The sequence below is a fragment of the Ursus americanus genome, chromosome 23, assembly GCF_024610735.1.
Source record: "Ursus americanus isolate L20-20 chromosome 23, mUrsAme1.1.p, whole genome shotgun sequence".
Lineage (NCBI taxonomy): Eukaryota > Metazoa > Chordata > Mammalia > Carnivora > Ursidae > Ursus > Ursus americanus.
Genome location: NC_142149.1, coordinates 44,126,177 through 44,139,333, shown reverse-complemented (window position 1 = coordinate 44,139,333; position 13,157 = coordinate 44,126,177). Strand labels below are relative to the sequence as shown.

At 49.6% G+C, this 13,157-nt stretch overlaps 1 protein-coding gene across 5 annotated transcripts in view; it reads right to left on the bottom strand.

Moving 5' to 3' along the window:
• The window catches only part of SGSM2 (small G protein signaling modulator 2), a 35,344-nt gene extending 22,230 nt beyond the window's left edge, over nucleotides 1–13,114 (bottom strand). Inside the window, exons 1-2 of one of the 5 annotated variants that reach the window (XM_045773659.2) lie at nucleotides 13,007–13,114; nucleotides 7,967–8,042 (exon numbers count right to left, since the gene is read on the bottom strand). In XM_045773659.2, coding sequence (XP_045629615.1) covers nucleotides 7,967–8,030 — 64 coding nt within the window. In that variant the 5' untranslated portion in view covers nucleotides 8,031–8,042; nucleotides 13,007–13,114. Of the gene's footprint in view, nucleotides 1–7,966; nucleotides 8,043–11,944; nucleotides 12,286–13,006 lie in introns of those variants that run through there. The other 4 variants (XM_045773658.2, XM_045773660.2, XM_045773661.2 and 1 more) reach the window with 4 other exon arrangements.
• Between the last annotated feature and the right edge of the window lie 43 nt (nucleotides 13,115–13,157).

Sequence of the window (13,157 nt, the reverse complement as noted above, 5' to 3'; positions counted from 1 at the left end):
GAGGTACCCCAGGAGCCCATAAGAATGGACTAACACTATGGCTGCCCAGGACACGCAGCAGTGGTAGAGAGCTCCTCAATCAGCCCGGGGCGCCTCAGCAACAACCCTGGCTCGCACATACGTACCTATGTTTAAAACTGTGCTCAGCAGCCAAGGGGCCTGGTAATAGGGGGGTCCACTGAATGGCCTTCAGAGAACTAGGCCAGTTGGTTGAGATACAGGGACACTGCATGCAGAGTTAGCACAGCCTGACCTGAAGACTAAGCCCAAGGCTCTAAGCCAAGAAGGGACGGTAATGGGAAGAGCACTTCTGCTCCCTCACCTCTGCTGGCTGCCATCTGTGCAAAGGGGGAGTTCTGTTGTAGTTTCCATAGAGAACCCAAGTGAGGAAAGTGCTGGGTGGAGCAGTGAGCCACAGGTGGCTAGTTTGGATCCTGGAGTTTTTGAAGATACTGCTTAGAGCAGAATATTTATTTTTTAATTTTTTATTATTATTAAAAATATTTTAAAATATTTTATTTATTTGAGAAAGAGAGCATGAGTAGGGGGGTAGGGGCCGATTCCCCAATGAGCAGGGAGCCAGATGCAGGACTTGATTCCAGAACCTTGAGATCATGACCTGAGCCGAAGGCAGACGCTTAACCGACTGAGCCACCCAGGCGCCCCTTAAAAAATATTTTTAAAGTAATCTCTGTGTTCAATGTGGGGCTCAAACTCACGACCCCGAGATCAAGAGGCGCATGTTCCACTGACTGAGCCATCCAGGTGCCCCTAGAGCAGAATTTTTAAAAGCTGAATGGCTTGGGTGGTGGAATCAAGATTGCCAGGAGAGCAGCAGCCTCCCTGGAGATAAAGGAATGGGTGGGATGGGCAGCCTTTAAGTAGGAACTCCCCCAACTGCAAAGTGAGAAATCAGTATTTTGTTTGTAGCAGATGAAGTGGGAAGAGCAAAGAGGAGAGGGCAGGCATCATCCACCTCTCTCCTCCCCAGTTCCCTGGCTGGCTATTCCCATCCAGGGATCTAGAACAGCTGTTTCCACCCGGAACGAGCATTTCTATGGTAACTAGAGTATATTTTCTCTCAGCCGGCACTAGTGACGCTGACTGCTTCAGCTTTCAGGGGCAGTCAGCCTTGTTCAATGCCGTAAGACAAGAAAGCAACTCTCCCATTCAGACTTTCACTGTGAGGAGAAAGCACTGCCCCCGATATTCCAGAACCTGGCAGGTGAGGGAAATGAAATTCCTGCCACATACATCCATCTTCTTTGTTCCGATGGAGACGCAGGGCAGAATGTGCATGCACAGTGCTCACAATGGCTTTCCCGGGAACCAGGCCGGTGCTGGAGTCGCTCAGCTCAGCAAGGGACCCGCTGTCTCCCGGAGTATCTCTGAACACCCCAAGTCCACTGTTTGGTGATGTGAGCCATGTCTCCACAAGGGCCAACTGCTCCTCAAGGCTCCTCAAGGCTCTTTTCCTAGGTAGGCCACATGGGCAGACCCATCCCTGGGTAGCATGGGCTTTGGAGCAAGACGTATATGGATTCAAACTGTAGCTCCTTTCCCTACTAGCTATTTGACTTTGTGCAAACCACTAAATCTCTCCGAGCTTCAGCTCCAATCAGGGAAAAGAACAGATCCCATCTCAATAGAGTGACTACAAGCAGACCATGCAGAGACACAAAAGGCTCCTTTTTTACTTCTCAAGGACCCTGCAGGTGATGATTAACACTGGCGCCTTTCTCCTGCACCTCAGGCCCATCTCCTGGCTTCTCTCCTGTCCCTGCAGACGGTCTCGCTGTGCTCTTCTCTAAGGCACCCTGTCTGCCTACACACTGGGTTTCAGCCCCTCTCACCTCTCAAGGACATCATTCCAGCAAACATTTCTCTTCCTTGTACCTTTAATGTTTCCTTATTAGGTTCTTCCCATTTGTACATAAACATTCTGTAACTTCTTCAATTAAAACAAAACAAAACACTGCTACCAACACCTCCCTTGGCCCTATCCCCATTCGGGTATTGAAACATTTAGCTGCTCCCCTTTACGTAAAATTTCTCAGGAGAGTTGTCTATGCTCACTGCATCTCTTCCTCCTCCTATCCCCTCCGCCTTAAAAAAAACAACAACAACAAACTTCATTATGGAAAATTCCATATACAAAAGTAAAGAGGATGATAGAATGAACACCACGTACCCATCACCTAACCCAAGCAATGATCAAGTCATGACCCATCTTGTTTCAGCTGTACCACCTCCACCACTTTTTCACTTATCCCATTTTAAAGTAAATTTTAGATATCATATATTTTTATCTATGACTATTTCAGTAGGTATCTGTAAAAGATGACTCTTTTAAAAAGATGTATGTAATACCTTGATTGCACCTACAAAATTAGTAAAAATTTCTTAATATGATTAAGTTCCCTGACTGAGTCCCTGGAGTTCAAATTTCTCTAATCGTTTAGATGCTCCAAACTGTCAGAAACATGGATTCTCAGATGAAGTCCTGGAGAAGGTTCAAGAAGGCTTGATGGGGAAGGTTTTAGGATCACTTTTTTTTTAATTCCAATGTAATTAACATGCAGTGTTATATTAGTTTCAAATGTACAACCTAGTGATTCAACAGTTCTATACATTATTCAGTGCTCACCACTGTAAGGGTACTCTTAATCCCTATTTCACCCATCCCGCCACACTGTAGGATCACTTTGAAGAACAAAGTAGAAAGCTGCTGCTGGTGGTGATGATGATAATGGCAACATTTATTGAGCACCTACTCTGTACCTGGCTCCATGCTGTGTGCTTTACCTGTGTCACTCCGTTAGTCCTCACACCAACCTTCAGAACTGCTGGCCATGGTCACACACTTAGAGCATGGGTTACAGACCACCACCATATGCCCTCAGCCTCGTCCCAAGGCAGGGTGAGAGTCACTTCCCCAGGGGGCCTTCCTTCCTACTCAGTTATTTGCAGAGGGAAGGCAGAAGCCAGATATCCTGAGAACGAGCTGTTCATTCAGCATGGGTGGGAAGAAGAGAGGAGGATTCCCTTTCACAGACTAGAAACTGCCTGGAGTCTGAATCTCAGCATGTGCTGAAACAGCTCTGGTTGCAACGTCTCAGGTGAGAGGCAATCCTTCCACAGCACCTGCTTCTCTCCCAGCTCATGAGCATCTCCTTGCCATGCCCCAGAGGAGCTCACCGCAGTCGACCTTCCAGGCTAATGAAAGCTGCTTAGCAACGGGGAGCGGGGAGCGGGTTGTTAATAAAGCCCTGCTGCTGTTCCCAGCTCCACAGACTCCACCCCTGTCTCCCATGACAGCTCATCTTCAGCCTGAAGCTGAATCCTCAGATGGAGGATGTGTGCAGGGGGCGCTGGGACCCCGGTGACTGAGGGGCAGGGCTGACCTGGGCCTGGGCCCTACCCCCAGTGCCTTCCGTGCAGGGAGACATCAAGAGTCTGAGAACCTGCTGTGCCAGGCCAGCTCTATAAACCTGTTCTACCCAGCAAAGGTTAAACTCTAAACTCGGTGCCCAATCAGAACAGAGCACACGGACATACTGTGGAGGTAGCCACACCTCGCTGTGAGCCTGAGGAAGGGCAGGTCCAGAGAGCAATGGTGGGCTTCTCCAGTGCTCAAGGGTTGATGCCTGAATTACCTCAGATCCCGGACGGGAAGAGAGTAAATGTGTCCTTTATAAGCATGTATATTATTATTACAAATGCAGAGTTCAAAGGCAAAATCTGGGACAGTTTGGTGTTTAACCCTAACCTTGAGGTGCCCAAAAGCAAAAGTTAAAAGCACCATGAGGCACCTGGCTGGCTCAATAGGAGACTCTTGATCTTGGGTTGTGAGTTTGAGCCCTACATGGGGTGCTTATCAAATAAAACTTTGAAAAGTTAAAAGCACCTTTGCCCTTGAGGGGAGGCGGTGGCAGGAGACATCAGCTTACACCTGGGGATTTAAGAAGCCACAGAGAAAACGAGGTGCATTAATTTGATTCAACAGTATGCCTTTATAGTAAATGTTTCAAAGACCATATTATGAAATGAAATGCAAACTTGACAAGCCTTTATAAGATAAAAAAGTGATATCGGAGGACCCCCTCCTACAGTGGTAGGTTTGGGCCTACTCCCCAAGCCCCGCCCTCCGGCTGCAGGAGGGGGCAGTCACACAGGCCTGATCCTGACAGCCATGCTGTGTGGTTGGAGAACAGCACACAGAGGAGACCCCCTCCCCCTGCCAGCCAGGGCTTGCCGGCAAAGCTTCCTCACAAGGTTTCTACCTACAGGGGCCTGACCAGCTTCTGGACAGACAGGTTTAGGAACAACCGCAGCACACACACAAGAAACACACACTTCTCACCAGTCCTGGGAGTCTCCTTCCTCCCGTGGGGAATAGGAACAGGGGTCAGGCACAGCTTTCCTGGGTTTGCCCAGGGTCAGGGCCCAACCCTGGGACTCTTCAGTTCCATTTCTAAGGCTCTCCAGGAAGATTCTGTTTCTGGTTCAAATATCTCTAAGGAAGCTGAGAGCAGCTCATCTTGCCCAGGCCCTGCCCTCCTCTGCCAAGAACAGAGGGGCCAGGATAGAGCAGAGGGGCCCAAGTGCTCTCCAAGGCTCTAGGGAATGTGGCCACTCTGTGGTTAATCCAACCTCCACAGCCTTTGCTCTGCTCAGATCTCTCAGTATCTTCTCTGCACTCCAATTCCTCCCAGAACAAAGCTGAATTCTGGATGTGGTTGGGATGACAGCAGGACCCAGTATAAGACTGGATCTAGTTCAGACTACAAAGGCATTTCTGAGCATTTGCCCAGGGGTGAAGGAGACTGGCATATCAAAATCTTCAAAAAGCCAGAGGGGTGGAGTTTTCCATCAATACATATCTATTCTTTCCTCTTCCTCCTCCTAAGAATCCCTGATTATGATTCTATTGTATGATGCATGTAAATGGCTTGCAGACAGGAAAAAAGTTTGATAATCACTGCTTTAAACACATTTTTTTTTAAAGATTTTATTTATTTATTTGACAGAGACAGCCAGTGAGAGAGGGAACACAAGCAGGGGGAGTGGGAGAGGAAGAAGCAGGCTCCCAGCAGAGAAGCCTGATGTGGGGCTCGATCCCAGGACCCTGGGATCACGCCCTGAGCCGAAGGCAGACACTTAACGACTGCGCCACCCAGGCGCCCCTAAACACATCTTAATTTGGGTGCCTGGGTGGCTCAGTTGGTTAAGTGACTGCCTTAGGCTCAGGTCATGATCCTAGAGTCCCAGGATCGAGTCGGGCTCCCTGCTCAGCAGGGAGTCTGCTTCTCCCTCTGATCCTTCCCCCACTCATGCTAAGAAATAAATAAAATCTTTAAAAAAAAAAACCACCTTATTTTAAGCCCAATGTGGGTTTACCTTACCACTGAATACCAATTTTGATGAAGCCCAAGGATTCCTTTTTCCATGGACTTGACTTAGCTTTATACTGTTGGCAAACCCTCCTGCTAACATTCCCCTCAGTGACAGCACTGAGCCCAAGGCAGGGGTAGCAAACTGGTAGAGGCTTGGAGATGCCTTTTTCTTGGCCCATACATTTTTTAAGAATGGGAATTATGGGGTGCCTCGGTGGCTCAGTCCGTTAATAGTCCAACTCTTAATCTCAGGGTCATGAGTTCAAGCTCTGCATTGGGCTCCACACTGGGCCTGGCACCTACTTAAAATAAATAAATACACACATAAGGCGGATTAGTTATCAGCCTTTAAAAACTGGGAAATTTCATATAAAAACCGAGACTTCTCGCTCCTCTTAAAATAAAACAAAGGCCATGGCAAGCCTGGGTTGGCATTCCTGCAGGAGCTGAATGGTGGCAAGCTATATTCAGTTCACCCCAGTCCCCACCACCACTGCCTGCAGTCTCACACCCGGACAGCTTCTTGTTCTCGCTGATCGTGGATGTTTAAGTTTCACTGACAGACCTAAGGTACCTCCTGAGATCCAGCAGAACCCTGGAGACTTAGGTCTATTTCACAGACCCCTGTTCTGTTTCAGCAACTAAAACTGGCCGAAAGGAGAAGCATCATTCCTGTTGAGCAAGGTATCTCTGCCTGCTGGAAAGAGCCCTGGGCTTCCAGGCACGAGGCAAAAGTGAAAGCTCCACTGCTTCCTGGGGGCTCCTGGACTGACCAGAGGAGAGCTGACAGTTTCTGCTCATCCTGATTGGCCTGAGTGTGGGATACCCACAATTTTCTCCCTGCCTCTCTTTCCTCTATTCCCCCTTGGCCACCCCCGTGGGGTGCCCATGCCCAAGCTGTTTGCGCTATTTTATTGTTTTCTGTATTTGTTGTATGTGGTCTGGATAAGGAATTAAGCCGTGAATAATTGGGCCACCAGCAGAGCCCTTCTGGTGACAACGATGGATAGAGGCTGACGTCAGCGGCACACAACACAGGTGGAAAGGAGTAGAGTTCTAATATTCTTCGAAGCCACTTACTGCAAGACTAGCATGCTTCTCCCCTAACATAGGTTCTGCCTGAGAAAAGGTGAGATTAGATCGTTCCTTGTAAACCTGGGAATCATAACATCATCTCGAAGAAACGGATACTTACCCAAAGGGAAGATGGTGGGAACTCAAATCCTGCAAACCTAGTTTCAGCCTCACCATCCAATGGAGAAGGAAAGACAGACATTTCCTGAGCTCTTACAGTGCTAGAAATGCTCACATGCATCATCTCAATCCCCACAAAAATTCCTTGAGATGGGAATCACCATCCTGTTTTTAGCGGAGCAAACTAAGGGTGACAGAAGTTAAGAAACTTGTCCAAGATGACAAGCAAGCAGAGCACCAGGATTCACGTGAACCCTCAGGCTGTCACTCAGACTCGGCTCACAGGCCATCTCTCCCCAGCTGTTCTCCCTCATCTCTCTGCTTTATTTTTCTTCATACCTTTATTACAGGATATATTTATGTGTGCATTTGGTTTTCCCTCTCCCCACAAAATGTAAGCCCTGTGGGCAGAGATTCTGTCTATCTTGTCACTGCTGTTTCCCTATCCGGAGAACAGTATCTGGCTCCTGGCAGACCCTCAGCATTTGCTGCTAGACTGGTGGTGGGCAGCTCTGCCTTACCATGGCACTGTCAAACAGTGGTCCTTTCCTTACTTGCTCCTCTCATTCCTTCCTCTCAGAAATACACAACCTCCCTTCCACAAACCCCAAACACCAATCTCAGAGCCCAAGGAAAAACAACGTAGAGATGGCAAGCTGTCCCCTCAGAAAGGGAGCTGAAAGGAAGACTGAATTCCTGGAAATCCTATGTAGAGACAGGCTTGCCCCTGCAAAGGCAGAATGCTTCACAGTGAGGAGGAAGGGATGCTTTATTATCTGACTTTTTCCCTTGTAAGGCGGGAGGGCTTTTAGTTTTCCCTCCTATCATAGCTCACATTGTTTTGCACCCAATGCAGTACTTGGAGAGCTGGGATGCCAGAGCAATACAGGTGGGATTAATTAGAAAGTTATGTGGCACAGAAAGCACCCAAAAACACAAACCCTTCCCCCAAAGTAAAAATAAACCAGAGCAGTGGTTCCCAAACCAGAATTACCTAGGTCAGCGGTTCTCAAGGCGTGGTCCTGGACCAGTCCTGGACCAGCAGCATCAGAACCATCTGTCAGAAATGCAAATTCTCAGGCCCACCCCAGACCTACCAGAATCAGAAATTCTAGGGTTGGGACTCAGGAATCTGTGTTTTAACAAGCTCTTCGGGTGACTCTGATGCACGCAAAACATCAAAGGAACTAGATATATATAGATCCTTGGGCCTTGGAGATCCTGATTCCGTAGGTCGGGGGATCTCAAATGCTTCAGAGTTGGATTCTAATTTGCAGCCGTATTTGAAAACTACTAAACCTGAGGACTGTTCTTTCCCTGGCCTAGGACAGTGTCTGTAGTTCTAAACCCACTTCCCACCGCTCCTAGTCACTCACCACACAGAGCAATGATGTGGCTGCTATCTTCATGCACAAACTTCCTGGTGACAGCCTCCTCCATGATTTGCTTCACCTGTGGACAAATGGGCAGCATCTTACTTATTTTTCCGATCAAAGGACTGAGGGTAAGTAAACAGCTTGGCCCTGCTCTCCTGGTCTGGGTCCGGACACTTGCAGAAGGCAGTAAATAGGGATGGAAGGGGTGGGGAAGTAACGTGTCTTCTTGGAAAGGCAACCAGGAAGAGAGATGTCATAAATCCACCAAGCAATCGGTGCAGATGTTCCAGTCCAGGAGGAAGTGCCCCACTGTGGAGGACAGGATGCCATTTGCTCATCTGTACTTAGCTGGAGAAGGGCTTCTGGGCAGACACACTGTCCTTTAAGGACAATCTAGCTCACTACAGGGTGTAGATAAACCACCTGCCCCTTATTTACTCCCTCTTCTCCAAGGTTAGGGGTAGGTTCAGCCAGGCCTCAGAGACACTCTCCACAAGCTTGCAAGCCCTATTTCAATAAAACCCTAATGTTTTGTGTTCCTACCTGGATGTAAAAGCTTCCAAATACCTTGTAAGATGAATAGTCACAACTTTAAGAAAGCACTTTTAAAAAACCACACACACACAATTTTTTTTATTGATGGATAGTAAAACTATAGAAAAAAATCATATGTCATAATTATACAGCTTGATGAATTTTCACAAGCTGCACACACCTGTCAAACCAATAAACAGATAAAGAAACAGAACATGTGGGGCGCCTGGGTGGCACAGCGGTTGGGCGTCTGCCTTCAGCTCAGGGCGTGATCCCGGTGTTATGGGGTCGAGCCCCACATCGGGCTCCTCCGCTATGAGCCTGCTTCTTCCTCTCCCACTCCCCCTGCTTGTGTTCCCTCTCTCACTGGCTGTCTCTATCTCTGTCGAATGAATAAATAAAATTTATTTTATATATATATATATATATACACACACACACACACACACACACACAGAACATGTGACCAGCCCCCCCAAGTACCCATCACTGCCATACCTCCTTCCAGTCACTACTCCCCTCAAGGATACCTGCTATTCTTTTTTTTTTTTTTTTTTTTTTTAAGATTTTATTTATTTATTCGACAGAGAGACAGCCAGCAAGAGAGGGAACACTAGCAGGGGGAGTGGGAGAGGAAGAAGCAGGCTCACAGCGAAAGAGCCTGATGTGGGACTCGATCCCGGAACGCCGGGATCACGCCCTGAGCTGAAGGCAGACGATTAACCGCTGTGCCACCCAGGCGCCCAGGATACCTGCTATTCTGATTTCTTACATCATAGAGCTGTTTTGTGGGTTTTTATACTTTTTATAGATGAAATCAGTGTGTAGTATTTTGTGACTGGGTTTCTTTTGCTCTCTGATTGTAAGATGTGTTCATGTTGTATGTAGCTGTGGATTGTTCATTCTCCATTGTGTTAACACACACAATTGACTGGCATGTGGGTAATTTCCAATTTGAGGATGTCACGAATAGTGCTACTATGAACATTACAGATATGTCTTCTAGTGAACATAGGTGCTCATTTCTTCGGATTTGTATTTCTAGACAAGGAATTTCTGATACCTATATTCCACTTTACTAGATTTTGCCAAATAGCTCTCCAAAGTGGTTATACAAATTTACATCCCCATCAGCAATGTATGAGGTTCTAGTTGCTCCCAACACTTAAGCCAGGCACTTTTGATGTCCTGGGGGAACCTGCCAAGAGACAGATACTAATACTGGAGATTACAGGAATGGATTACCTCAACCCCAGTATAAAATCTTACAGATAAAGTAATCTCTGGGCAGAGTGTGTCTTTGCCATTCTTTGGACAAGGCATGCAGTGTTCTGATGCTGCCCTTGTCCCATGGCCCTCACCTAGGACTGTATAGTTTGGAGAATGGTAAAGCTTGTAAAGCCTGGGGAGGAAGGAGGAAGGACCTGGAGGCTTCTCTCTACTGGAAACTGCTCATGATTAGCAGTTAGGTAGAGGGAAATCAGATTGATCCTGCATTCTAAACTGCTAAAAGCTTCCTAGATTTCTTCCCAAGGGGTGTTTGTATTAAACAGCATAAAGTCACAGCTCAAGGACCTGCAGGCATCTGAAACAGGCTGGTAGGGCAGATTTGGGGATTAGAAGGACCTACAGATGACTCTAGAATTATGCCAGAGGTTTTGTGTTGAAAGACCAGCCTATTCCCACTGTTTCTACTCATAGAAGATGAAAGGATATGTTTCTCTCTAAATTAAGTGCTGAAGGGAGAAAGGAACTAATTGATAAAAGGTTAAACTTTGTCAGGTATAGCTGTGACATATTTTGGACACTTCTCACATTTGTTCAGGAATCATTCTTGGAGTAGTATAAAGAGCCTTCTAAGTATTGAAAAAACAATCACAGTCTTCTCAGAAATCTCTCTTACATCACTGATCAACCCTAAATTTGGATCACACCAACAATCCTAGTACATCTGTCTATAGTTTAGGTGTGGCTACTTTTTTGTTCTTGTTCATACAGCTCATACAGGTCTCTGGCACTAGATTGCTTGTTTCCTTAGGATAACCTGAGACTTGGGATTTCCCTTTTCCTTGGGGGAACCAGGGCTGGGGTTTAAATGCTGATTTGGTAATACTCCTGGCCTAAAATACTTTCTTGGCCACTTCACAGGAAAGTCAGGAGTGAGCTTCTCACACACAGCTGGAAAGGTGATGGCTTCAACCACTTCTTGGCCAACAAGAGGGAGGGGACCAAATAAATGTTAGGGCACAGTAGCCAGGCCATAGTTACTGCAGGACAACCACCCAGAGCCTTCCAGAAGTTTGAGAACCCAGAGTCTTCTCCAATCCTAAAACTCTAGGAAGGGGTAAAGGAACCAATATGGTAAACTTTTATATATGAAGAACATATCCTTTCATAGATGAAGAAATTAAAACTCAGAGAGGTTAAGTAAATTATTCAAGTCACACAGAGCTAGGTTCAGAGTATTCCAAGGTTATGAATTCCCACCACTTGCAGTCTCCAAGATATTTACCAAAAACTCATTGAATCCCTACTGTGTGCCAGGTCCTGGATACAGAACAGCAGACAAGAGACGGGTTTCCTGCCCTCATGGAGTTTGCACATCTGGTAGAAGACAGCCACAAAGGTAGGTGCGGATTCATGGTTCCAGAGGCCTGATCCATTCTAATTCACGCTGCAGGTCTGAGCTCTCTAGCTCTCATACTCGGTGAGTCATTCATATGGGTACCACCCCCCCCCCAACACACACAATGAAACCGAAATGGGTTTTGGTGCAGGGTCAAGGTAAAGGACATTAGAGCCAAGGACTCCTCTCTTCCTGACATTTGGGGTCGTGGGCGGGCCGTCCTCAAAGGGGTAAAAATTTTGAGTCTTAAAAACCATTCTCAACCCGCCTTCCCCTCGGTCTCTGGGTAGGGAGGTGGGCGTGTTGTGAGAGGCAGTGACGTGTGCGACGAACCCTCAAGCAGCAGCAACTCAGTTCCCAGAGGGATCCCAGAATCGGGTGTAGGACAAACCCGAGCTAAGCCCCCAAACCACCCGTTTAGCGCTGAGTCTCGCGCGGGGCTCCGCCCCCCCCCCCCCCAGGCGGCGCGGGCCATGAATGGGCAGCACCACCTCTCTAGAAATCGCCGCCACCCCTCCCCCGACCTTGGTCTCCTAGGGCTGTTGCCGTCACAGGGCGGGGAGCTGCTGGACCGCGGAGCAAACAAGCGCCGGAGCGCCGGCCTGGCCCCTTGGACAGAGGGGTGCTGTCCCCAGATCCGGGAGAGAGGCGACAGCCGCCTCCAGTGCAGGACCCCGCCCCCGCCCGGCCCAGGACCCTGAGCTACAGCGCCCGCGCCTGGGAGGGGCGGGGGCTCGGACATTCTCGAGCACCCCCCCCCCCGTCCCCGGCACGCGGGCAGGGACGCGAGCCCCAGGGGGTCCTTGCCCCGACTTTACCTCCTTTTTCACGTTCCACAGCAGTTTCTCTTTGACTGCGTCCTCCGCGCTGCCCATGGTGCGGCGGGTGGCGGGGAGGTGATGCCGAGCTGCCCCCCAAGCCCCCCGCGCGCCCTCGCCGCCTCCGCGCCTCTCAGTTCAGCGCCCCACGCGCAAGGCGGAGCCCGCGCCCGCCGCGCTCCCTGCCCGCCGCCGCCGCAGCAACTGCCGGGCGCTGGGCTCCGCAGCCATCTTCCGAGCCCCGCACAGACGTCAGGCGGCTGGCCCGGCCCCTTCCCACAGCCGGGGGCGGGGGGTGCGCTCTGCCACCGGGAGGAGGGAGGGTCGGGGCGCGGGGGGGGGCGGGGGGAGGCTGCGCGCTCGCCTGGGGGGGGCGGGCCCCCGGGCGCGCGCCTCGCGTGCCGCTGTCATGGCAACGCGCAGGCTCCCGCCCGGAGGGTGCGAACCCGCATTGTGAGCGCCTGCAGCCAGTTCCGCACAGCACTGCGCAGAGTGGTTGGCACGCCCCGGAACCCACAGCTGATGGAAAGTTGCTCACGTCGGAGCTGGCCTCGACCCAGCTAGACGCTCCTTGATTTCTACTCGCTCGTTTTCCCGACGGGAAGGGCAGGGGTCCCCGCGGCTCGAGTACGGCTACGGGGAAGCCAGCGTTACTCTCCTGGCTGAAAGCCCAGAGCTCCGTCGTTCCTCTAAATCCCTCTGAGGGCTCAAGGCCAGCTCTCCTCTCCCGTCCTTCCTGAAGCTATGTGAGAGGTGGGGGCACGGGTTGGAATAACAGATCAGCGGGAACTTGTACGGAGCACGTGAAGGTGAGAAAAGTGCCTTCCACGCGATTCGCTTTGTAGACTTGAACAAGAGAAGGAAAGGGGGGCTCAAAATGGTGACACCTGCTGCTGCAAACGGAGGCGCTACGTGCACAAATCTAGGTGAGAGGAGGGGCTTAGCCCTCTTTCGCAGGAATGGAGAAACAGCTTCCTAAGTGATGTAACTTGATAGCGCAAAAATGAAAATACAGATAGCAAAAAAGCCCTCCAGGACTTAGAGCCCAAACCTCGAACCTACATTCGACTTTTCAAGGTCCCCAGCCGCAAACCGCCGCGTGGGAAAAGTTTACTCGGCGGTTTCGCTGAAACGCGAGCGTCTCGCTCTCTGAGGCTGGTTGGGAAAACTCTCGCGAGAGGAAACGGTGAGCCCCACCCAAAGAGGGGAAGGC